The sequence below is a fragment of the Saccoglossus kowalevskii genome, chromosome 11 (assembly GCF_978046115.1).
Source record: "Saccoglossus kowalevskii chromosome 11, keSacKowa6.1, whole genome shotgun sequence".
Lineage (NCBI taxonomy): Eukaryota > Metazoa > Hemichordata > Enteropneusta > Harrimaniidae > Saccoglossus > Saccoglossus kowalevskii.
The window spans coordinates 6,624,974-6,650,941 of NC_140651.1; the positions used below are offsets into that span (position 1 = coordinate 6,624,974).

Here is a 25,968-nt window from a genome sequence, read left to right on the forward strand (position 1 = left end):
TTGTTGATTTGTTCAATTTATTTACTATTATATCACAACGATGACATTTGAAAAAATGAGTAATAGGTGATTGAGAACATTTGTAACTGAAATAATAATTATTATTATTAATTTTTACAAAAAACTTCATGTCAGCTCAATTACGTATTCAATAATGAACCCAAATAGAAGTTTTAGTAAGAAAAGAAAACAAACAGCTAAAGCAACAAGAAGAAAAACTTACCTACATACTTTTTAATTTCATAAATCACTTTAATTTGAGCAAATCTACCATCATTTTTTCATTATTCAGGATATTTTTTCACCTCCCATGATTGTAAACAAGCAGCCTGTCGGCTGAGATAGCTCCGCTTATAGCAATGCACATTGCAATTAAAGAACAGAAGATATCAATAGAAAATGAACAATATGTATAGTATCAAAGCAATCGGAAATCGCTTTTTACCAAAAATGACAAAAATATTCATCAAAATTAGAGAATTGAAGATATCATCATGAAATGAACAAATCTGAGAGAGGACCACATGTAGTACCTATATATGTAATATCAAAGCAATTGGATTTGTGGTTCTTAACAAAAAGTCGAAAATTTAACTTTTTAACAAAAATTACAAAAATATTCACCAAAATTAAAGAATTAAAGATATCAGCACGAAATGAACAAATTGGAGAGGTTCACTTGAGGTACCTATATGTATAATATTATAGTTTTCAACAAGAAGTCGAAAGCATCACTTTTTACCAAATATGACTAAAATATTGATCTAAATTAGAGAATTGAAGATTTTATGAAATGAACAAATCGCTTTCCATTTGTCAAATGTCTGAATTTCCTTTGCTTTGAATTAACATCCTTAAGACATATAAATCTTGACAGTGCTTTTAATGGTTTTCCTGCAGATAGGGCACTCTCTCAGCGCAGCAGAACAAATCTCACACGTGACAACATGGCGGCATGGCTGGAATAACATACAACGATCGCGATCCATGCATACTTTACATCTTTTCTCATCAATTATGTCTTCTAACTGTCGCTGTAAAGTTTCAGCTGTAACTGGACCTGCAATTATAAAATATTATTGAACAAGTCATTGAAAATGACACAGTCCCCGTTAAATTTTTAAAAGTTCTCTTTGTGCTCGTCCTTGAAACTTGAGTTCCAAGTGGTGTATACAACAGATTGTGTTCCTTGTAGTAGTAATATGGCCAAAAATAAAAACAGCCGTTATTCGGCCATCTTTGATCTAATTATGAAACACACTGATATGTATGATGTATGTGCCAAAAATGAATGAAAATGGTACATAAATTGTGGAAATATAGCAGCAAGGCCAAAAAGTCAGATGGCTGTCAATCGGCCATCCTTGACCAGATTTTGAAACAAATTGTCATGGACATGCATCCTAACATGTATAAAGTACATGTATGTGCCAAATTTGAATGAAAACTGACAGAGCACGTCCAAGATACCGCATAAAAAAACAAAAAACAAGATGGCTGCCAGTCGGCCATCTTTGATCCAATTGTGAAATAAATCATCATGGACATGTATCCTAACATGTATAATCTATGTACCAAGTTTGAATGAAAACTGACAAAGCATGTCTAAAATACAATATTTTAAAAAAACAAGATGGCTGCCAGTCGACCATTTTGAATCGAATCGCTAAACCACTGCATTTGCATATGTCCCACATAAAGTACTAGACACATGCAAAGAATGAACGGAATCGGTCCAAGGGATTCTGAGATATGACTCCGGACGGACGCACAGATGCACGGACGCACGGAGACCAAATTATAAGTCCCCGTTTTCGGACTTCGTCCGAACGGGGACTAATTAATGACCATACTGTGTATGTGACTGGTATAACAAGCCATGTGACTGGTATGGTAAAAGCATGCGACTAGTATGGTAAACCATGCGACTGGTACGGTAAACCATGTGACTGGTACGGTAAACCATGTGACTGGTACGGTAAACCGTGTGACTGGTACAGTAAAGTAAGCGACTGGTACGGTAAACCGTGTGACTGGTACGGTAAACCGTGTGACTGGTACGGTAAACCGTGTGACTGGTACGGTAAACCGTGTGACTGGTACGGTAAACCGTGTGACTGGTACAGTAAAGTAAGCGACTGGTACGGTAAACCGTGTGACTGGTACGGTAAACCATGTGACTGGTACGGTAAACCGTGTGACTGGTACAGTAAAGTAAGTGACTGGTACGGTAAAGTAAGTGACTGGTACGGTAAACCGTGTGACTGGTACAGTAAAGTAAGCGACTGGTACGGTAAACCGTGTGACTGGTACAGTAAAGTAAGCGACTGGTACGGTAAACCGTGTGACTGGTACAGTAAAGTAAGCGACTGGTACGGTAAACCGTGTGACTGGTACGGTAAACCATGTGACTGGTACGGTAAACCGTGTGACTGGTACGGTAAACCGTGTGACTGGTACGGTAAAGTAAGCGACTGGTACGGTAAACCGTGTGACTGGTACAGTAAAGTAAGCGACTGGTACGGTAAACCATGTGACTGGTACGGTAAACCGTGTGACTGGTACGGTAAACCGTGTGACTGGTACAGTAAAGTAAGCGACTGACTAAGCTATGACATTTTTGCTACTAGAAATGATTGTTACTGATAATATGATGGAGTTCATCACAAGGACTAACTTTCACAAAAATCATTGACTCCAATCTCTGAACAAAGTTTACTATAACATCGTTTCATGCAAAATGTGTCTGTCATATTTCTTGTGAAAGTTGATCCTGAAGACAAAGTTGACTGTCATCAAAGCTGATTTCAGCCATAATACTTATACCTAACACCCCTAAAGTTGGTAAATAAATTTTAATTAATTTCATTTACAACAGGACATCATTATTGCTGGATTTTTTATGGATCAAATTCACACAGATTTTTTTTTACTGACCTGAAGGAGGCTCCTCAACAGCAGCTAAAAATGCTGGAGGAGGCTTCAGTATTCTGCTTTCTGTAGAATCAGACAGTTTGTTGCCTCCCAATGGTTCATCTGGTACCTTCTCTCCTGGTAGTTTCCGTGGTGGTGGCGGGTAATCATCCTCGTCCTCATCCTCTTGTTCACCACTTGCTTCATAATCCCAAACTGCCAATAACAACTCATGAGTAGTAGAGAAACTTTCACCAGTTTGACGAATCTTACGTTTGATGCTATTCTTGATAAGCTGTCTGTCATATCCCATGTCCATCACTACTTGTACCAAATCACTTCTCATCACGTCATTCACATTGGCTCTAGGTTGCACTATTGATGCGAAAAAATTTATTTCATGGTTTACACAAAGTTTTAAGTTTACACAGGTATTACAGTAAGAGGTAGTGAATTAGTAATAACAGGTGCCTACCTTGTGGTCTTGGCTGTTGTATTTCTTCAACATACTAAATAGATAAAAACAATTCATTAGAACAATTTGAAAAACTTAGGATTTGCATTGGTAAGCCATGTGAAAGGTATGGCAAGGCATGTGACTGTTGTAGCAAGTCATGTGAATGGTATGGCAAAGCATGTAACTGTTGTAGTCATCTGACTGACAGGGTTCATACACCTCAGAATAAAATTCCAGGCCATTCCTGGCTCCATATTTATAAGAATCCAGACTATTTCAGTTGTAACTTATTGGTGGTGCAAAGAGAATCCAAGTGCAAGATGTGCTAGAACATAAATGTCTGTGGAACCAGTCTGGGTTGAATTGGACATACTAGTAGGCAGAATTGAGCAAAAAAAAGATGGAAAAGTTATTTTCTGAAAACAAAATGACTGACACTCAGCCATATTGAATAGGATCTCAACAAAAATCAACTTTCATTGAACAGTGGTGGAATTCCATACTTTTCCAGGATGTTTTTTTAAAGAATGGCCTGAAAATGTGATTTCCAGGCTGCACTATGGTGTGACTGTTTTAGCATGCCATCTGACTGATTATAGCAAGACATGTGACTGGTATGGAATGCCAAAGCAAGCGACATGTGGCAGGTATTGCAAGCAATATGACTGGGCACGCATTTCCAAAATCTTAAAACAAGCGTTTTCATATTTTTTTTCATTTAACTCAAAATATGCCATTTACAGCTAAAATAACACAAGAAGGTCACTGATGATGTAAATACTGCAAAAGGAAATAAAAAAAAAATTTATAAAATAAAATAAAAAAGTATCTTTGCATTAATTTTGGATAAAGTTGTTTGGGGCCATATGTCAAGTCATAAAACTGGAGTCATAGTCATGGGAATTGATACAAGTAATATGTCCTGGTATGGCAAGTTAGATGACTTGATGGCACAGTTTTTAGTTTAGTTTTTACCTGATGTGTGTCTGCTGGTAGGTGTGGTTCATATGGCTGTGGATATTGTGAAGTAACATATTTCATGAACACAGAACCTCTCTGCTGCAAGACAAACGCACATTTAGGGAACCATCTTGCATGTTCTATCCAAGGCTCATCTGTTGGCTCCCAGTTCCTCAATCCACCATCACAGTAAAAACACTTCACGTTGTCTTTAACACCTGCAATACATTTATCACATACATGAATACCCCTACATAATAATGGTACATTCCACTTACAATTAGAAATCGTTATTGGGCATAAGTATTTATTTAAAAATAAAAATTCACGAACATGTGACTGAACTCAATCGATTTATAGTCCACTTGACACACTCGTGGAGGAAAAAAAAACATTGATCGTTGACCTCGTATACCAGTAGATATAAGTACAGTCAACATTCAACAGTTTGAGCTAAATTCAAATTTTACTGCGTATATATGAAATGCATGAGAGAGGGCTTCCATTGTGAATAATGGAAAACTATAATCACATTGGAAAGTGACTAAATAGTAATATATGACGTTTTCATTCAAAGTCACATAGCAAAACTTTTATCTTACAATGGAAACAGTGTAAACATGCAAATTATGATCATTTTTCATTGCCGTTTAGATTCTTGTATGCTGAAAAATCTTTTTTCATTTTTGATATCCCAATGACATGATAATGAAAGTATGACTATCATCTTTAATTTGGACAGAACCTTCTTACTTACCAGTGTAATAAAATCCTGCCTTAGCCAAGTCAACTGGTGATACCACAACATTCTCAGACCAGTTTGTATAAGTAGCAATTCGAGTTCTCTCTTCAGAGTATTCAGGGTGTCTGGCCTGGTTCTGCGTGCCTGGTTGCTGAACTTCGCTATTACTGGTATACCTAGCTGTCTGCTCAGCTGATGTATCCAAGTTCTCTGTTCTACGTGCTTGTAAAGTAGCAGAGGGTGTCTTGCTAGGACGAGGCAAATCATCGTATTCAGTGCCTGTACGACTCGTTCTCATTGGTTCGTTTCCGACTTCTAAACCTCGAATGAAGGGACAATTTGGGAAGTAACGTCTGTGTTCAACCATTGGAACATCACCCGGAGACCAATTCTTCAGAATTCCTGAGCAGCTGAAACACTGGGCACGATCATCTGAACCACAATAGTAGAAACCTGCTCTTGACAAGTCTTCAGGTAACACTGCAGCATTTTTAGGCCAGTAGATGTAAGTCAAAAGTCGTTTATATTCACTCTTCAGTACACGATTAGCTTCTTGTAATAGTGGGTCATCATCCATGTTATATATGGAACTGCCTTCTGTTGTTGTTGCTGCTTCGTCTTCATCTTCATCATCTTTCTTTTTTTTCTTCTTCTTCTTTTTCTTCTTTCCCTTTTTTGGCCCCTCTCCTGTATTATCTCCATTTTCTTTGCCCGTTGTCCCATTACCGATTCCAGTAGACGACAAAGACCCATCACTTGGTGGCTTTATCAATGGAATATTATTGGTGTTTTTCCCGTTGACAAATGCACAATCAGGAAACAATCTTTTATGCTCTCCCATTGCTGTATCACCGAAATCCCATTCCTTTATCTGCCCATGACATGAGAAGCATTCTACCATATCGCCATTGCCAGTGTAAAACATACCTGCCCTAGCTAATGCACTGGGATTCACTGGACTAGAGTGTGGCCATGTGCGATAAGAGGCCAAGCGAATAGCCTCAGAATTCATATCAACTGGAAAATCTTCTACATGTAATTTTAGCTTTTCATCCTTCCAACTTTTAGTACCATCACTTTCATCAATGGAAGGTATATAACAGGCTCCTTCTGAAGCATCATTAACATGCATTACATTACTGTCTCCAATTTGAATATTCGTTGATAGTTCATCACTGTTGGAAGTGCTTGACTTTAGTTGACAATCATCATCAAATTGTTTTTGGCACTCCATGTTAAAATATTAGAAATACAAATCGCTTAATACTGAAAATTTACACACAATAGTTTCAAATGAAACTGTACGAGAAAACTTAAAACTAAAGGTTAAATGATATATAGAAATGTTTGTTTTAAACCTCAAAAACAAACAATGTTAACTGTAAGTCAAATATTATACGCTAATATTTGGAACTAGGAGCTGATATCTTAAGTTAAATGTTCAATAATGCTCAAAAACAAATGATTAACAGAGTTATAATGATACTTAAATAAAAATTAACAAAAATATACCAATTAGTTTAGTTTTAAATTGTTTGAAAAATGTTGTTTAAATAACAGTTCACTCCTATAGGCTTTCTGTTAGATGACAGTTGCAGTCCGAATTAACCAGCCAGTCTCTCCTGCCTGTTAATATAATAACATATAATTCATTACAAAATAATCATTGGAATTAATAGAGCAGAGATATATTTGTCATGTAAGAATCACCTATTAAATCCATCTTAACATACCAGAGTAACTTAAGATGACCAACCAGATTCACCCTAATATTTATTTATGAGTAACTATAAATAACCAATCAGATCTACCACCATATTTATGAGTAACTATAAATAACCAATCAGATCTACCACCATATTTATGAGTAACTATAAATAACCAATCAGATCTACCACCATATTTATGAGTAACCAAAGAAGACCAACCAGACCCATCTCAGTAACTATGGTGTTTGTCAACATTGTAAAACGATTTTTTTCAACATACCTTCAACACAGCAGATACTATTAAACGATTGACACAAACAGTGATCTTCGTTATCAAGAAAATGACAACCGTGAATTTAAAGGCTACTGCAATATCCAGAGCGGTAACCCCAAACTGAAATAAATATTAAGCTAGAATTGTAACTATAGATACAACATATTCTGTCATAATCTCTACCTCTATTCTAGAACAACTAGCCAGTTTTCAATATAATTTGGTACATAAATACTGTGGAATCAAATGCAGGCATTATCAGTTGCAGGTTTGAATATGTACATATTATTTATTTACATGTGTTTTACATTTTTTCACTAAAAAATGCTGAGCCTATTTTAATGAAACTTAGTACCATAATGGTCTGGGATACATGTAATCAGTAGACCAGATAGATTTTTTGTTGAAAATCTGCACATATTGTACTTGTAAACTGCCAGATTAAATCATGGTGGATTGACAGATATGGAGAAAGAGAACCAATAATGTCGCCTACAGTTTTTAGTATTTGCCAAGTTTTCAGGAGGTGAAGTTAAATAAATATACATCACTTTAACTAGAGAGGTAGTGTTAACACATGATTCTATAAATACCTTTGTTTTGACTAATGGATTGGCTTTTCTGTCCAACAAGAATTTCACCAGTTTACTGTTAAAATTCACAGTCGCAATATGAAGTGGCGTCCAACCAACCTACCAATATAAATATTATTATTAGCATAATTAACTATATTTTTGTCAGAGGGCATATGCTTTCACATGAAGTTGCATTATATATTTATAAAATTGTAAATTGAGCACAAAATATATCCGTGAAAAAGCATCATTGGAAAGCAGCTGGATGCATGATGTGCAACTCTCACAAACTTCTGACTTTCGTCTATATTCATTTTGTTGATTACAACTATAACACATACCTGCGGCGATGCAATATTAGGACAGGCACCAGAATTCACCAGTAATCTCACAATACTCTCCCTGTTGTATTTCACTGCCACATGCAAGGGTGTAAAACCAAGCTGAAGATGATATAATGGTTTACATGTTTGTCAAGTTATAACGATAACAAATGCCCAAAACCCAGCATTATATATACTCAGAATATGATATTGGCACATTTGTCATATTTCTTTCATCTGTAAAATATTTATTGTTTGATCACAGAAGTAACAGTGGTATAGAGGATTGATTGATTATTTGAACATTCTCTCCACAAAAAAAAATTCTTTGTGTTTTATAAACAGCACAAACATGTATGTGATGCAGTCATTTAGAAAACTAGTTTAAAAACTAGATGAGCCACAGGGTCCCAAAATATAACATTATTGATTCCTTTATTTTATGTTACTTGTCCTAGTTCAACTGCAAATTAAAATCACTGCTACTACTGCATGTATATAAAGATAAATGGCATACCTCATTCTTCTTGTTAACACACTCTACTTCGTCTCTCAATAAGGATTCTACTTTATTTGTGTCTCCACTCTTTGCTGCTAAATGCAGTGGTTCGGTCTCAATAAGATCCAAATTAAAGCAACCACGCTAATAAAACAATAAGAGCATTAAATAATATGTCAATGATCACTATTACATAGAGACTGTATTACTCAGGTCCTTGAGGTTTACACAAGTCTCAGAAGTATTGGGGCAGCCAATTTGCAAACTCGCTTGGGTTATGACAAAACAGTTGGCTTTCGAATCTCGCTGGCGTCGACTCGTGGTTGCGTCCACTCTGGGTGAGCCTATATTGCATTAGGGGACATAGAATGCTTTTACGTACGTAGCCAGGTACATGGATATGTTTGGATTCCCCTGAATGATTTGCTTTGCGAGGCGTAATAATGTATAAGTAGTTTTCCTGGTAAGTCTGAGAATAGCCACAGTCAGCTGACATACAAGTAATAATATGATAAGCGATTAATCAACCGATATTTACTCTATATACTGGGGTAGCCATCTTGAACACTGATTGAAACTAAATAAAGAGACAAGTTGAGAAACAGATTCCTACAAATCAGGGAGAAAACAAACTTTCACATCCAAACGATTCGTTGGGGTAACATTAAGCCAACCGCTAATAAAATTCGACATCACTTCATTACACGAAGAATACTTTCACTGGTATATTTGAAAGCGAAATTGGCACCCAACTGTAAGGCCGTCTCTGACTAGCTTCTAAAGTATGACAACCGTCCCTACCAGGGTCCCTACTGTTGTATAGATTAACCCAAAGTGGGCGTGACCACATGACGGCACCAGCGAGTTTCGAAAGTCATCCGTTTAGTCAAAATCAAAGCAGTTAGCCAATTCGCTAGCGAGTTTGCAAATTGGCTGCCCCAATATTTCTGAGACTTGCTGTAATACTAACAGGTGGTCAACTTGTTCCATGAATGAGTGTGCTACTGACTTACCACAGTAAGGGAAGACAAATTCACTATGTGGGAATCATTCACTGAAATTTTTTTTTTACCTCAAATATTACAATGATGTCAAGTAGAAGCAGAGTGTTTGAGTCAGGAGACATATGGGATGAGTCACAGCTTACAGAGTACCTCGCAGAACAACGTGAAGAGTCAGATTTTCTCTGGCACAATTTATCAGCTTCCGTCCCATATGCTGTGCACACGCTACAACATGATGGGCACCAGCATTCTCTCCCACAAGCAGGACACTCAGCGTGGAGATCATCAGATAATGTTTGCACTTATTATGGTCTCTGTTCCTCAGGGGGGTTAGAAATATGGGGTAGGTCAACCATCAATGTTTTCCACAAAGCGAAGCAACATAATAAGAAACGAATTCGCAAGCTCAATTAGTTTATTGCAAATACAGTAACAATACAGTTAAGCTGTTTGCAGCAGTGTAACCAAAATTAAGTGCAGGAACTCTTCAGTCCATAGTTTAATCACTCGGGTAGAAAAGTAAACTAATGAGAATTAGTACCAGTATATCTAGGAACCCCTTCAGCCTTTAGGGGTATGTTCAAGTTTTAATTCTTAATGCTCAATTATGGATTTAATGGTGGTTAAACCCTTGGTTGTTTCAATAGAGAACTCATCAAAACACAAGTAGTATCTGCTAAGAATAATGAAATACACTATAAATTTCACAAAGTGCGAATATGTTTTTACATATTTGGTTTAATAGAATATAAACCAAAAATTGCATTTGATGTACTGTACACTGAATTAAAATATCATTTATTTTGACATACTGTAAAGGGGTAATTATTCACTGGGTTTTAATTTTGCTTATTTCGCTGACTGGAAAATGCGCCAAATTAAAACCTAGTGAATATGTAAAATTTAGCATAGAACACATTATCTAAATGATAAAATCGTGAATTTAAAACCCTCTGAATATGCCTAAAATGGTAAATCAGCAAAATTTAAACTAGTGAAAATTAGTCATTTTGACGTATGTAATTTACATCAGCACATGCGCTAACAATAAAGCAAATAAAATGCTTGTACGGAATGTTAAATTCTATCGTTTTTGGTGTTAGATGTATAATAATAATACTAAATACATACCTTGAATGAACGGCAAGATGATGATCTCCCAATTAGTGACTGAAAGGCCTTTAAAGATAAAATGTTGGCATTCAGTGATAAAGAATATTTCGATTAGAGGAACAAAAAGACATTAATGTTACCATTAAAATATTTTATATTAAATACTGAGCAGTGTTCTCCCCAGGCTCAGAGGCAAGCATGGCGGTCTAATTTGCATGCTAATTTGCATACTAATTTGCATATTTTTCAGGATTCACTCTCACAAAAACAAACATACAAGACAGTATTAAAATGTATGAGAGACTTTATTTAAATTACATAATACTTTACATAATATACCATAATTTGACAAGATCGTCATTTAATGTGAACTGTTCCATAAAACTTAGTCTAAACTAATCCTTCTGACTTTGTTGTGCTCCAAACATTGGCTGCCTTACTGTAGTTAAACTCGATCGTCATAGACTTGCACGGGACTTTGTTCCATAAAGAAGATCCACTCTTTGCAATCATGTTGTGCTTTGAGCATTAACTGCACAACATTCCTAGTGGGAAAAAATGATAAATAATAAAAAAACAACAATAAGGATTGAGGTTCAAATAAATGTAAACATAACGATTGAATTGTGCCACGATCGGGAACCCAGTGCCGTATGGATAGCATTTCGTCTGCAAAACATGTTGTTTACATGTTGGTTTTGTCAGGTCAACGACAAGGAGACTCGGGAATTTTGAGGAAAAAAAACATGAGGTCACTATTCAATTAAAATTAAAACGTAACGATAGAATTATGTATACAAATCGGGATTCCATCGATCATAGCGCGTGATGATAGCAGCTGTCGTTCGCAAGACGTTGACAGGCCGCCATCTTGGAAATACCTACACAGGTCAACATGTGACCGGAAGATTACAAAATTCGATTTTTTTTTGCTTGGACATATTATAACATACGCGTACCCATTAATCTATGAAGATATCCATAAATAATCTAAAAAAAGTTGACAGTAACGAGTGATGTTTTTTTTTTCATGTCGTGTCTATACCAGCCTCGTGTCTAAGATGTTGATTGAAATCAGTGTAGGCCTACCATGTTCGGTGTTCTTACGATCGGCAAAACATACACACACTGGCATTTTATTTCTAAAATTACGAAATCTTACCCGAACAATTGACCTTAACCAGGGAAATGTCTTTTTCCACGACTCATCAAAACCAGCCTCACGCCGTTTCCGTGTTTCTACACGCTTCCGTTTCTGTGCTGTGCTAGCGGTGAGTGTACGTTTTAGCCGGGCGGCATCACCTTTTTTTCCTTTACAAGTTTTGTCATATAGCATCTCGGTGTTTGCAACTTGAGTGACAATTTGTTCCCCATTGACAGCGTCTGTACTTCACACGTGTTTAACAATGGGACTGTTTAATTTGTCCCGGCAAGTTCAAACCGCCGTGGCGTAGACGGTGATAATTTATGCAGTGCTACGTGTGAGCGGGTCAAATGGACGTAAACAATGCATCCTATTAGACTGGCGGTGAAGTTGTAAGCATGGCGGTCCGAGCCCAAGCGTGGCGGCCGGGTCGCCAAGCATGGCGGTGCCGCCATGCTTTGTTCTATGTGGGGAGAACACTGCTGAGTTATTTGTGTACATACCTGTATGTTCAAGTCACACTCACTATTTGTATCACTTTCTGTTTCCTGGCAAACAAAGCTGATTTCTTTGCTAATATCAGAGATACATTGAGTATTGATTTTGGATAAAGTACAAGTATGCTGATCTTCCATTAACTATATAATTAAAAATACAAAATAGATAACTTAATAATAGCATACATGTAGCTTTGGATGTAAATTTTGGAAATATGACAAATTATTACAATTAATTCCTGTGTGATTTTGTTCAACTATTGTTCACCACAAAGGATTTTGTTTGTTGGTTCACCAACTTTTCATAGCCTAATGTAACACATCATAGTAGCTAGTCAATGAATAAGCACTCTCAGATGAGAGCATACCACAAGAATGAATATAAACAAGTCATTGTCAATGACACGTCCCCGTTCCGTTCATATTTGAGTGACATATACATTCAAAGCAGATCATGACCGAAATGCACCTGCATATGTACAACACATTGTGCTAAATCTGAACAAAATCCATCCATGCATGACTGAGATCCGGTTCTGGAATTGTGAAAATACGTGATTTTGATGCATTTTCGGCCTTAAATTGACCATCATTCCGCTATTGTTAAGCAGATCATGAAACAAATGCACATATCTATTTGTGACATGATGTACCATGTGTGTGTGAAGTTTGAACTTGATCAATCCAGACATGTCTTGGATACGGATCCAGAACTGAATTCTTTAACAAAATGGCCACCAGTCGGCCATTTCGAACTTGATCCGAAAAAAAAAAAAGACGTGCATCAAGGTCCTATTATGTTTAATGTATGTACCAAATTTGAACAAAATCCATCCATGCATAACTGAGATATGGGTTCGGAATGGTGAAAATGTGCGATTTCAATGCATTTTCGGCCTTAAAGCGGCCCCCATTTGGCTATCGTTAATGAGATCATGAAACAAATGCACATACATATTTGTGACATGATGTACCTTGTGTGTGTGAAGTTTGAACTTGATCAATCCAGACATGTCTCGGATACGGATCCAGAACTGAATTCTTTAAAACAAAATGGCCGCCAGTCGGCTATTTCGAACTTGATCCGAAAAAAAAAAATGACGTGCATCAAGGTCCTATTATGTTTAATGTATGTACCAAATTTGAACAAAATCCATCCATGCATAACTGAGATATGGGTCCGGAATGGTGAAAATGTGCGATTTCAATGCATTTTCGGCCTTAAAGCGGCCCCCATTTGGCTATCGTTAATGAGATCATGAAACAAATGCACATACATATTTGTGACATGATGTTACAGTACCTTGTGTGTGTGAAGTTTGAACTTGATCAATCCAGACATGTCTCGGATACGGATCCAGAACTGAATTCTTTAAAACAAAATGGCCGCCAGTCGGCTATTTCGAACTTGATCCGAAAAAAAAAATGACGTGCATCAAGGTCCTATTATGTCTAATGTATGTACCAAATTTGAACAAAATCCATCCATGCATAACTGAGATATGGGTCCGGAATGGTGAAAATGTGCGATTTCAATGCATTTTCGGCCTTAAAGCGGCCCCCATTTGGCTATCGTTAATGAGATCATGAAACAAATGCACATACATATTTGTGACATGATGTTACAGTACCTTGTGTGTGTGAAGTTTGAACTTGATCAATCCAGACATGTCTCGGATACGGATCCAGAACTGAATTCTTTAAAACAAAATGGCCGCCAGTCGGCTATTTCGAACTTGATCCGAAAAAAAAAATGACGTGCATCAAGGTCCTATTATGTCTAATGTATGTACCAAATTTGAACAAAATCCATCCATGCATAACTGAGATATGGGTCCGGAATGGTGAAAATGTGCGATTTCAATGCATTTTCGGCCTTAAAGCGGCCCCCATTTGGCTATCGTTAATGAGATCATGAAACAAATGCACATACATATTTGTGACATGATGTACCTTGTGTGTGTGAAGTTTGAACTTGATCAATCCAGACATGTCTCGGATACGGATCCAGAACTGAATTCTTTAAAACAAAATGGCCGCCAGTCGGCTATTTCGAACTTGATCCGAAAAAAAAAATGACGTGCATCAAGGTCCTATTATGTTTAATGTATGTACCAAATTTGAATGAAATCCGTCCATGCATAACTGAGATCCGGGTCCGGAATGGTGAAAATGTGCGATTTCAATGCATTTTCGGCCTTAAAGCGGCTGCCATTTGGCTATCGTTAATGAGATCATGAAACAAATGCACATACATATTTGTGACATGATGTATCTTGTGTGTGTGAAGTTTGAACTCGATCAATCCAAGCATGTCTCAGATACGGATCCAGAACTGAATTCTTTAAAACAAAATGGCCGCCAGTCGGCCATTTCGAACCCGATCCAAAAAAAAAAATGACGTGCATCAAGGTCCTATTATGTTTAATGTATGTACCAAATTTGAACAAAATCCGTCCATGCATAACTGAGATCCGGGTCCGGAATGGTGAAAATGTGCGATTTTGATGCATTTTCGGCCTTAAAATGGCCGCTATTCGGCTATCGTTAATCGGATCATGAAAAAAATGCATGTGCATATGTCCCATATAATGTGTGATGTATGAGTGAAGTTTGAACTTAATCGGTCCATGCATGTTCGAGATACAGGTGATCACGGACGCACGGACGCACACAGGGCAAAACATAAGTCCCCGTTTTCGGACTGCGTCCGAACGGGGACTAATTAAAGCAACAAATATTCGCAATTAAAGCATTGACTAAAGCGTGATAAAACAACTTCGGCTTAGTAAAAAAAAATCACAACACATGTGATGTAGGCATAAAATAGATATATGAAGATAAAATAAAATAAGATTGACTTTTTTTTATGCAAATTATATGACACCCATTTGGATGATTTTATTGGAAATTATCACATTAAGTTTTAGTTTCAATCCTGTTACATTATACTAATATATTTACATTTAACTTTGAATGACCATTACCTTACACACAAAGCTCTCTGACATAGCTCATTCTACCAAACAATCTAGAAAAATAAATACAAAATAAATTATTACAGATGCAACAAAAAAATGTACATGTATTCAAAACACTAAAGGTTTCACATGATATTCGGGATTGTTTTGGTTTTCAACAAATTCAATTTGTTTCTGCTTTATTTAAACAAAATTATTATTATAGCAGGTGCAAGATATTTACATGCAACATCCCCAGACACTTTCCTAGACGACCCAGTGACCGTTGTAGATGAAATTTACAAACTGTACATACCCGGGCCTATATAATCAAAACACCATAACGTTTTACATTGTGAGTAAACGGAAAACCATGCTATATATATAGAATGACCAGGAGTGTAAGCGCTAACGACAAGTAACCAAAGAAAATATTTCACTCCCTAAACAGTATTTCACTAAAATATGCGATTAAAAGGCAATTTAAACTGTAAAAAGCAATATCACGTTCCATGTATAAACACTAGTGTAAACAGGTGGCGGAGCGCTATTTTAGCTAAAATTGGTTAGTAAGGCACATGACACAGCTCTGTGCTGAGACAGCGCTTCCTGTGACAACAACGCATAATCCTGGTCCAGTTGAACAATATGGCGATTACTAGTTGCCTGCATTCCACTTGAAATTTGCAAGGGACGATGGGAACCAGCGAATGCAATGGAGAACTCTTGACAATGTTTTCTATTTTGGTGATCAGGAAATTCAAATAGTACCTTCATATACTTATCTGGGAATTACATTTCAAAGCAGTGGAAATTTCACAATAGCGATAGACTGCTTAGCTAAAAAATCATTACATGCATTGGGTGCACTTAGACAAACTTTAAATTTAGGGAATCACACTGTTTTCCCCCCACAATGCCATACATCTTTTTAAAAGTACAGTGTTACCAATTATCATGTATGGGTCAGAAGTATGGGGTGCTTTCACTTTTAAACTGTACAAAACCAAACAAAATAGTATTATTACTAATGAAGCATTCATTGAAAAATTTTGTAGTGACAAAACCCAAATTGAACAGCTTCATATCAAATTCTGTAAGCAGGTCTTGGGTGTACATAAGAAAGCAAGCAATAATGCTGTCAGAGCAGAGTTGGGATGCTACCCTATTATTATCTAACTCTGCACACATATGCTGAAATTCTGGAAAAAAATTAAGAATTATAAATTTAATGAATTGGTGTGTTCTGCTTTCAACCAAGAAAAAAATAGTACCGGTAATACTTGGACAGCATTTATTAATAAACTGCTTGAAATTACTGAAACTAGTGTAACTGGGATTGATATTTCAAATTTTAAAACAAAGTTGAAACAATTGTATGTAGAAAAAATTTGGTTGCAAAGTCTACAAAAAACAGAAAATAACAAATTACGAACATACAACAAAATAAAATTAGCATTCAAATTTGAGCCATACCTGGATCTTATGAAAAATATAAAACATCGAACCAGCTTAACTAGGTTTAGAATTTCAGCTCATTCACTTCCAATTGAAAAGTTGAGATATCAAGGAATACCTCCAGAAGAAAGAATTTGTACACTATGTGATCTAGGGGCTGTTGGCAGTGAAACTCATGCATTCATGGACTGTGAAAATATTGAAATTAAGAATAGTCGTATAGAATTTTTAAATATGGTTTCAGTTTATGATGAAAAAATTCAAGAATTATCTAAGGATAACTTACTTAAAAAATTATTTACCTCAAATGATAGTTTCATTGTTAACAGTCTCGCAAAATTTGTTCATCAAATTATAATGTCTAACAATATCTAAATTTTATTTTTACATGTACTACTAATATTTTATATTTCTTTGCTTACTTATTGTTTTATTTGATGTTGGTTACTTGTTGTTGTATGTTTATTGACCATAGATAATGTAATTCAATGCATTATTTTGTGCCAAATAAAATATACTATAAATAACATTGGAAAAAAAGTTATAATGAAAATATATGAATAATGTTAATTATTATGTATATAAAGAAAAATGTAATGTAATGTACATGTATTATTTAATTTAAATCCTTTTCTGGCTCAAACCGCCGTATTCGTCTTCGTTAACAGAGTGTCAGGAATCCAAAGTTTAATTTATTTCCAAGTATTACGCCCTCCCTGTTAGGCTTATAAGCTTTTAAATGCATACATGATTTACATAGAAAGGGGAATACTTTGTGACTTGTTATAGGTGGAGAAATAAAGAAATACTTAATACATATATTGCATGCACGAATTGTTACATTCTTCGCAAGGGGAGCAGCCTGATTGGACGACAAAGAATTTACCTGGGGTGAGATTTGTCTCCAAATACTATGGTACCGAAGACTTGATTCCCGAGAATCAGAATGAATTTGAGGTCAATAAACTTTGAATTTCTGTCAGTTTGCATAACATTCCTGTCGCACCTGATGTGGTAGTTTCTCGCAATTCTTCTGGTTTCGACCAATTAGAAATGAGCAGTGTAAACAAAGGGGTGTCATCTTGATTTACATATGATGCACAATAAATTGAACAAGAAAGCGTGCCTTGGTTGGCGTGTTGGACGATCCACCAGAAGTACGGTATAACACAGATAACGTCACCATTGAACTCCGGATTGAGAATTCACTCTCTGGTCGTCCTGGTGTCAGCTATAGTACTGTACAGCGTCCTCGTGATGTGAGCCACCCCTGGAAACCAAGCCGTCTGAAGTTTGTCGCCACGTTTGTTGCTGCAGTTCGACATCGTTACGTCCGGTTAGTACATCTGCCTTACACGCACAAACAGCCAGGTTTCAGTTTCCCCTTGCCTTACCTGCATATTTCGACCGCGGTTACGTTTATCGGAACCGTCTAAAATATTTAGGCAATGCAGTAATATTTAATTAGCAGATTTTGTGAAGCTATTTGTGTATTTACTGTCAAACTTTTGCTCTTTGTATTAAAGTGTGCGTACGCACATTGCAGTTAATTCAAATTTGGTGTCATTTAGTGCTGTGCGTGTATGATGAATGTGTTTGTTCCCTTATTTATAAATTCTCTATAGTTCTTAGATGTCCAATTGTTATTGGCCTGAGATCATTGTCGTCTTGTAACGATAACCATCTTAATGATTTCCAATGCCTTTATGGCCCGTGAAAAGAACCCACAACAAGTGTGATCTATATAGTTTAAGTTATACGAATCACCGTTTGGCATTCCCATTCGCTTCGTATGAATTATTTCAGATTTAATACAAACATATATATAGACCTCTTGACATTGGTGGCAGCGGTGGGATATTGTTAAAAAGAAACAATATCCACAAATCATACTACCCTTGTATAACGAACACTTTATCATACGTATGTACAACACATGTTATACACTGTTTCTGAAAACGTTATTATGTCAGGTTATTGAATTGCACTTTGGTTCTGTTTTAAAACAATTTGTATTGTCTAGTTTTAAGTACTATTTAAGTTGCCATCGCTGGTCTAATTCAATCTTTTTGCTTTGTCCATTTCCCCCTTGCGGCCTTCAATCCCGTGTTCTGGTCATTTACACTTTGGGTTGATATCGTAGTTGCCATTATGACTTCAGAAATAAAACCTAAGTCCCCTGGGAGATCTGTCGCCTGTACTTGGGATGAACCCAAAACTGCTTTGGAAACTATCGACACGTTTACTGACGAAGCGAAGGCTATGGGTTATGAGGGGGAGGACTTAAATCGGTATGTTAGAGAGGAGGTAAAAGAGTGGAAGAAAGTAGACCGTGAAAATAGAGCCTTACGCAGAGACGTGGAAGCGAAGGCGAGGGAACAGGAAGCCAGAGCGAGAGAACAGATTGAGTTAGCGAAAGTTACGGCACAAGAGAATATTCGGTATGAGCGCAAAAAACATAATTTCGACTTGGAACGCATAAATAAACAAGCCGAATTGCAGGGGAACGGACGCAATAATGTCCCGGGAAAACGCCCTAATTTACCTGAATACAAAGAAGGGGAAGATCTTGATTCCTATATGAGACGCTTTGAAATTTATGCGAACCAAAACAAGTGGGAAGGCAACGAATGGGGGAGCAATTTTAGCTATTATTTATCTGGGAGATCCCTTTCTATTTACAATTCGTTGAGCTTGGAACAAATTCAAGATTGGGAAGTAGTAAAACGAACTATGCAAAATGCATACAATCTTACGGAAGAGGGATATCGTTCTAAATTGCGCTTTGCAAAACGCAGCATTTCTGAGACGTGTGCACAATTTTTAGTTAGGTTAGAGAACTATATTAATAGATGGGTAGAAATGTCACTTATCGGAAAGACGTACGACAACCTCCGCGAGTTGTTGTTAAAAGAGCAGTTGCTTAATTGTAGTCCCCCCGAGATCCGCGTTTTACTTTGCGAGAACCATAAACTTCCAATTTTAGATCTTGTAAAAAAGGTTGATATGTACGAAGAAGCAAGAAAATATGATTCTTCGTTTAATAAAGTTTCCAATAATTTTTCCCGATCTAATTCTCAGAAACAAAATAGTTCAGAATCAATTTGCGAACAAAGTTCCGAGTGTAGCCCAATGCCGACGGTGTGGACGCCGTGGGCATGATATAAAAGCATGCCATGCGTCACGTCATTCCGTTACGGGAAAACCCCTCATGAGCAATAGTTGTCTAGTAAAAGTAGGGGATGAACTTCAGGAACCCGAGTCTAGTAGCGAGTCTTTAGTTCCCGAAGCGTCGGACAGTGACCTCCCCCAAGAAAGTGACCTGTACGCAGGATACCCAATTGTATGAAATGGTACCTGTTACGTCGCTGGTTTCTGTAACTACCGCCGACCCGGTAATTGGAAATAGCCGAATGCCTATAGCTATCGGCAAGGCGAATGGTCACGTGGTTAGAAGCCTTAGAGATACGGGTTGCGATGGTGTGATAATTCGTGAAAGTTTGGTTAAGCCCCACCAATTTACCGATGAGAAAAAGTCCTGTATGTTTATGAATCGTTCTACAGGCGAACAAAATAAAATGGCTAAATTATATGTCGACACCCCTTTTTATTCTGGCGATGTTAATGCGTTGTGTCTTAAAACACCTGTGTGTGATTTGGTTATTGGTCAAATCCCAGGTGCTAAATTGCCTTGTAAGTGTGAGATGGAAGCGTCTGTCTTAAAAGCAGACTTTCATGGTGGTAATACCCCGGTTACAGTCAAGACTAGTTTTGGTAACAATCGCGCTAAAACTAGCGTGCATAGTCCCAGGAGGATTTTTATGCAAAATAATAAATTGGGTAGTCTAAAGTCTGGAAAAAAGATTATAACCCAAAATGAGAGTAGTCCTTCGAGGATTTCAGCTCAACTTGGAGCGATTCCAAGAAAAAAAAAACTAATGACACTGGTGCAATTCCAATAAATAAATCTACCTGTGAAAACGACGCAGTGGAGTACGATAACAATTTGGCCATTGAGACGGATGTCATCAATGAAGCTTGTGCCGGTGAAAAACGACTCCGACACTTCCCAAAAGAATGTAGACATCCAAAATCCTGAGATAGACTCCTCCATCGCGCCTCAAGGGTCAGAAGCCCTCCTGACCTGCGAAAACACGCAGAAAGGTACGGAACGCCCTCACCGTTCAAAGAGTGTAGATCAAATGATACCAGTTGTTAACTCGTTTACAACTGAAAGAGGCTCGACTCGCCTTTGTGACTCGTTGCCACAAGAAAATATTAACCAGTCTGAACAAATGGACCCGGATGAGACCCCCCGTGAATCGAGCTCTCGTATAATCGAGGCTGGTGCAGTAGAAACTCGTGCCCAGATTTTTGCTCAAAAGCAGAAACGGAGCCCTCTCGTCATAGCTAAAACTGATGAATTTGATAATCTAATTAATACTGATACGCTTTTAGCTGCCCAATAGGAAGATAGAACGTTAGATAGAATTTTTAAACTATGCAAGTCGAACCAAATTCAACGAAATGGAAAGGGTGGACTCGCTACAGTTCAATTTAGAATGAAAGATACATTATTATACCGTTATTATAAATCTCCTAGAGTAAATTTTGGCCAAGAAACAAGTCAACTTGTAGTCCCTGAAAAACATAGACAACAAGTTATGAAAGTTGCGCATGACTCGTTTATGGGGGGACATTTGGGACACCGGAAAACGTTAGATCGTATTATGTCGCAGTTTTTTTGGCCCAACCTCCATGCTGATGTAAAACGTTACTGTCAATCTTGTGACGTATGTCAGAAAACTACGCCCCGGGGAAGGGTAGGCAAGGTCCCTTTAGGACACATGCCATTAATCAGCATACCATTCCAGCGCGTAGGCGTAGATCTGGTGGGTCCCATTATGTCTGATAATCCCCGAAAATATCGGTATATTTTGGTACTCGTGGATTATGCCACTCGATATCCCGAGGCTTCTCCACTCAAAAATATACGTGCTGAAACTGTCGCTGAGGAGTTAGTCAACATGTATAGTCGGGTTGGAATCCCTAAAGAAATTTTGACAGATCAGGGGAAACAGTTTATTTCTGATGTCATGAGGGAAGTATCCCGACTGTTGTCCGTGCGTCAGATGACGACATCACCCTACCATCCGCAAACTAATGGATTGGTTGAGAAATTTAATGGGGTTCTAAAACGAATGTTAACCCGGATGTGCGAAGAAAGGCCCAATGACTGAGATCGTTATATAAGCCCCCTCCTGTTTGCGTATAGGGAAGCCCCTCAAGCTAGCTTAGGGTTTTCGCCATTTGAACTTTTGTATGGCCGTACTGTTCGAGGCCCCATGGCAATCTTGCGCGAGCTCTGGACTAATGAGAATGTAGAACCTGAAACTAAACTTACATATACTTATGTTCTGGACCTCGGAAACAGATTAGAACAAACTTGCGAAATGGCTTTAAAAGAGCTGCATAAAAAATCTAGTGATATATATAGACATCACTTTAATAAAACTAAGAAGAATAGACAGTTTCAAGTTAATGATAAGGTTCTTCTCTTATTGCCAGTAGCCCACGACAAACTACATTTGCAGTGGCAGGGCCCTTTGATGTGAAGGAACGGGTGGGAGAATGTGACTATAGAATTAACAAAGGTGGGAAAATTAAACTTTTCCACGCTAATATGTTAAAGCGGTACGAAGAGAGAGCGCCCTCTGTGACTAAAGATAAGTCTGACACCCCCGGACTATTCATGAAAGTCAATGTTGCCTTTATTGATAGTCATCCTTTGGATCATGGGATTGAAGGCCCGTGGGAGAACTTTACTGAATTGATAGATTTTTTACCCAAAATATGTAACGAGTCTATAAAAGATGTGCACGTGTACGAGAACTTGGATCTCTCTCAAAAACAAGATATTTCATGTTTACTTAACAAACATCAAACAGTTTTGACTGACGTACCAGGACGTACAAATGTTGTTGAGTACGATATCAAGTTGACCACAAGTGAACCAATTTTTACCAAACAATACCCCCTTCCTCTGGCCTCCGAAGATGTGTTCAAAAAGGAAGTTGATGATATGTTAGAACTCGACATTATCGAGAGATCCAACTCCCCTTACTCATCACCAGTGGTCTTAGTAAAAAAACAAGATGGCACTATTCGATTATGCAACGATTACCGCAAGCTTAACCGAATTACGGTTTTCGATGCAGAACCGATGCCTAACCCCGATAAATTATTCGCTCGTTTACATGCAGGAAATTATTTATCTAAATTCGATTTAACAAAAGGTTTTTGGCAAATCCCTTTGTCACTAAATGCTAAAGAAAAGACGGCATTTCAGACCCCCCAGGGTCACATGCACTATAAAGTTCTCCCATTCGGACTCAAAAATAGTCCTGCAAATTTTTCGAGAATGATGCGGATAATCCTAGAGGGTTTGCAGGACAATGTAGTTAATTTGATTGACGACATTTTGATGTACAATTCTCCTTGGCAAGGCCATCTTCGCACGATTGAAACTGTCCTTAAACGTTTGAACCAAGCAGGTCTTACTGCCAAGCCCTCCAAATGTTACATTGGTTATGATCAATTAGAATTTCTTGGACATATTGTTGGGTGAGGTTTGTTACAAACAGTTCCTGACAAAATTAGTGCAGTAAAGGAAACGCACCCACCGAAAACGATCACCCAACTGAGGTCTTTCTTGGGCTTTTGCTCCTATTATAGGAAGTTTGTGCCAAATTTTGTAAAATTATTTTACCATAGTAACCTCTCAAACCCGGGACGTGTGTCAGGAATCCAAAGTTTAATTTATTTCCAAGTATTACGCCCTCCCTGTTAGGCTTATAAGCTTTTAAATGCATACATGATTTACATAGAAAGGGGAATACTTTGTGACTTGTTATAGGTGGAGAAATAAAGAAATACTTAATACATATATTGCATGCACGAATTGTTACATTCTTCGCAAGGGGAGCAGCCTGATTGGACGACAAAGAATTTACCTGGGGTGAGATTTGTCTCCAAATACTATGGTACCGAAGACTTGATTCCCGAGAATCAGAATGAATTTGAGGTCAATAAACTTTGAATTTGGTTAGCCGGGTCAACAAACTCGGTTTTGCATTTCTGTCAGTTTGCATAACATTCCTGTCGCACCTGATGTGGTAGTTTCTCGCAATTCTTCTGGTTTCGACCAATTAGAAATGAGCAGTGTAAACAAAGGGGTGTCATCTTGATTTACATATGGTGCACAATAAATTGAACAAGAAAGCGTGCCTTGGTTGGCATGTTGGACGATCCACCAGAAGTACGGTATAACACAGATAACGTCACCATTGAACTCCGGATTGAGAATTCACTCTCTGGTCGTCCTGGTGTCAGCTATAGTACTGTACAGCGTCCTCGTGATGTGAGCCACCCCTGGAAACCAAGCCGTCTGAAGTTTGTCGCCACGTTTGTTGCTGCAGTTCGACATCGTTACGTTCGGTATAGTACATCTGCCTTACACGCACAAACAGCCAGGTTTCAGTTTCCCCTTGCCTTACCTGCATATTTCGACCGCGGTTACATTTATCGGAACAGTCTAAAATATTTAGGCAATGCAGTAATATTTAATTAGCAGATTTTGTGAAGCTATTTGTGTATTTACTGTCAAACTTTTGCTCTTTGTATTAAAGTGTGCGTACGCACATTGCAGTTAATTCAAATTTGGTGTCATTTAGTGCTGTGCGTGTATGATGAATGTGTTCGTTTCCTTATTTATAAATTCTCTATAGTTCTTAGATGTCCAATTGTTATTGGCCTGAGATCATTGTCGTCTTGTAACGATAACCATCTTAATGATTTCCAATGCCTTTATGGCCCGTGAAAAGAACCCACAACAAGTGTGATCTATATAGTTTAAGTTATACGAATCATCGTTTGGCATTCCCATTCGCTTCGTATGAATTATTTCAGATTTAATACAAACATATATATAGACCTCTTGACACAGAGAAACGCATGGATTTGATGATGTCACGTGATCGTTTTGCGAGACTTGGCTTTATTCTCGTAGTTTTCTAGATGGCGGCTTTGTCGTTTAAATTGAGGTTGCAAAAATCGTGAAAATGGTTGAAAAATAAACTACAACGAAGAAGTAACGAACCCAGATTTCTGTCGAGGAAATATTAGGATTTAGTTTACCCTTAGAGGTATTTTACTTGAGGAAAATATGCATATTTCTGTTGTTTTCCGACCAGTTACAAGAAAAAACAGCGTCTAATATATATAGTTTTTACAGTCGGCTGTGACGACTCGTGAAAATAACGAACATAAAAACTCGTGATATAATCCAATGTTTTCTTGTTGGCGGCGAATAACCTCTAATTCAAGTTAATTGTTCACAATTTTCAGGTTATCTGCCTCTCTATAGAATCATTTTTTGAACTCCAGTAACCGGATTACAAAATATTCACGACAAAGGTTATTTAAAGGTTGCAAATGACTATTGCAAAACGGAAATGACAATTTGAACGAAAAAAAGTGGGATAAACCATGGATATACTTACAGCATCTAGTCAGTATCTGCACTGTCAACTCCGAGCAATGCATTAACAGGTTATTTCAGTAAAATCTCAGATGCCACGACAGGACAGTGCCATTTAGGTCACTCATATGTGGTATGTGCGCATGCGTCACAGGAAGCGCTGTTCCAGCATAGACCAACCAACAACAAGAGAACTGGTGATGTTAGTGTACCGTCACTGCCTCAGCAGAAAGGTTGTTGCGTAAGGCAAGGGAATGTAAATGGAATTGTATTGTAGTGTTATCTCTGTGTAATTTACAATATATCTGAATTAACCTTCACTGTGAAGGACAATATGGGAGTTGACTGGTAGAAGCAATTTTGCGAAATAGTAGTTAATTAGAATTACTAGAGACACAATTAACACATTGTGGGATGATAATGGATGGATGATATTGACATGGATGATGATGACAAGTGATATTTCCAGAGTTAGTATTGAAGCAAAGGAGTGGTATATTAATCTATGAAACATACTTACACATATCTGTACATATCATTCTGTCTTATTGTGTGGGGGGCAAAGCTGTCAAGCACACAATCATAATAACTGGAAATGGTTTCAGAACGGACAAATATTTTATTACTGTAAATAATTATGAACAATAAAAACTGAATTTTAGAAAAACTATGAACAATTAATAATGAAAATATGTGATTTGCTGTAAAATTTCTAGAAAATTATTACAAGTCCCAGAAGTGCATACGGGTCGTCAAAACATACAGTTTGGTGACAGTTGGGAATGATACCAAGATTTAACA

The 25,968-nt window shown here is 37.4% G+C and overlaps 2 protein-coding genes and 1 long non-coding RNA gene across 3 annotated transcripts; all 3 read right to left on the reverse strand.

Moving 5' to 3' along the window:
- LOC100378904 (baculoviral IAP repeat-containing protein 7-like) lies at positions 1–6,442 on the reverse strand. The gene is made up of 5 exons (XM_006814806.3): positions 5,088–6,442; positions 4,346–4,548; positions 3,389–3,422; positions 2,938–3,288; positions 1–1,060 (listed from the first exon to the last, which is right to left on the reverse strand). The coding sequence occupies exons 1-5, from the start codon at positions 6,304–6,306 to the stop codon at positions 855–857; spliced, it is 2,013 nt and encodes a 670-aa protein (XP_006814869.1). The 5' UTR covers positions 6,307–6,442; the 3' UTR covers positions 1–854.
- Positions 6,245–25,302, reverse strand: LOC100378158 (uncharacterized). Its single transcript, XM_078008106.2, has 9 exons — positions 25,190–25,302; positions 15,198–15,241; positions 12,217–12,351; positions 10,588–10,635; positions 8,471–8,596; positions 7,972–8,073; positions 7,649–7,747; positions 7,062–7,175; positions 6,245–6,698 (listed from the first exon to the last, which is right to left on the reverse strand). The coding sequence occupies exons 2-9, from the start codon at positions 15,219–15,221 to the stop codon at positions 6,654–6,656; spliced, it is 693 nt and encodes a 230-aa protein (XP_077864232.1). The 5' UTR covers positions 15,222–15,241; positions 25,190–25,302; the 3' UTR covers positions 6,245–6,653.
- On the reverse strand, positions 10,856–12,208 carry LOC146736137 (uncharacterized). Its single transcript, XR_014931000.1, has 2 exons — positions 11,368–12,208; positions 10,856–11,114 (listed from the first exon to the last, which is right to left on the reverse strand). It is a non-coding gene; the product is annotated as an uncharacterized LOC146736137 (long non-coding RNA).
- Positions 25,303–25,968: the final 666 nt, after the last annotated feature.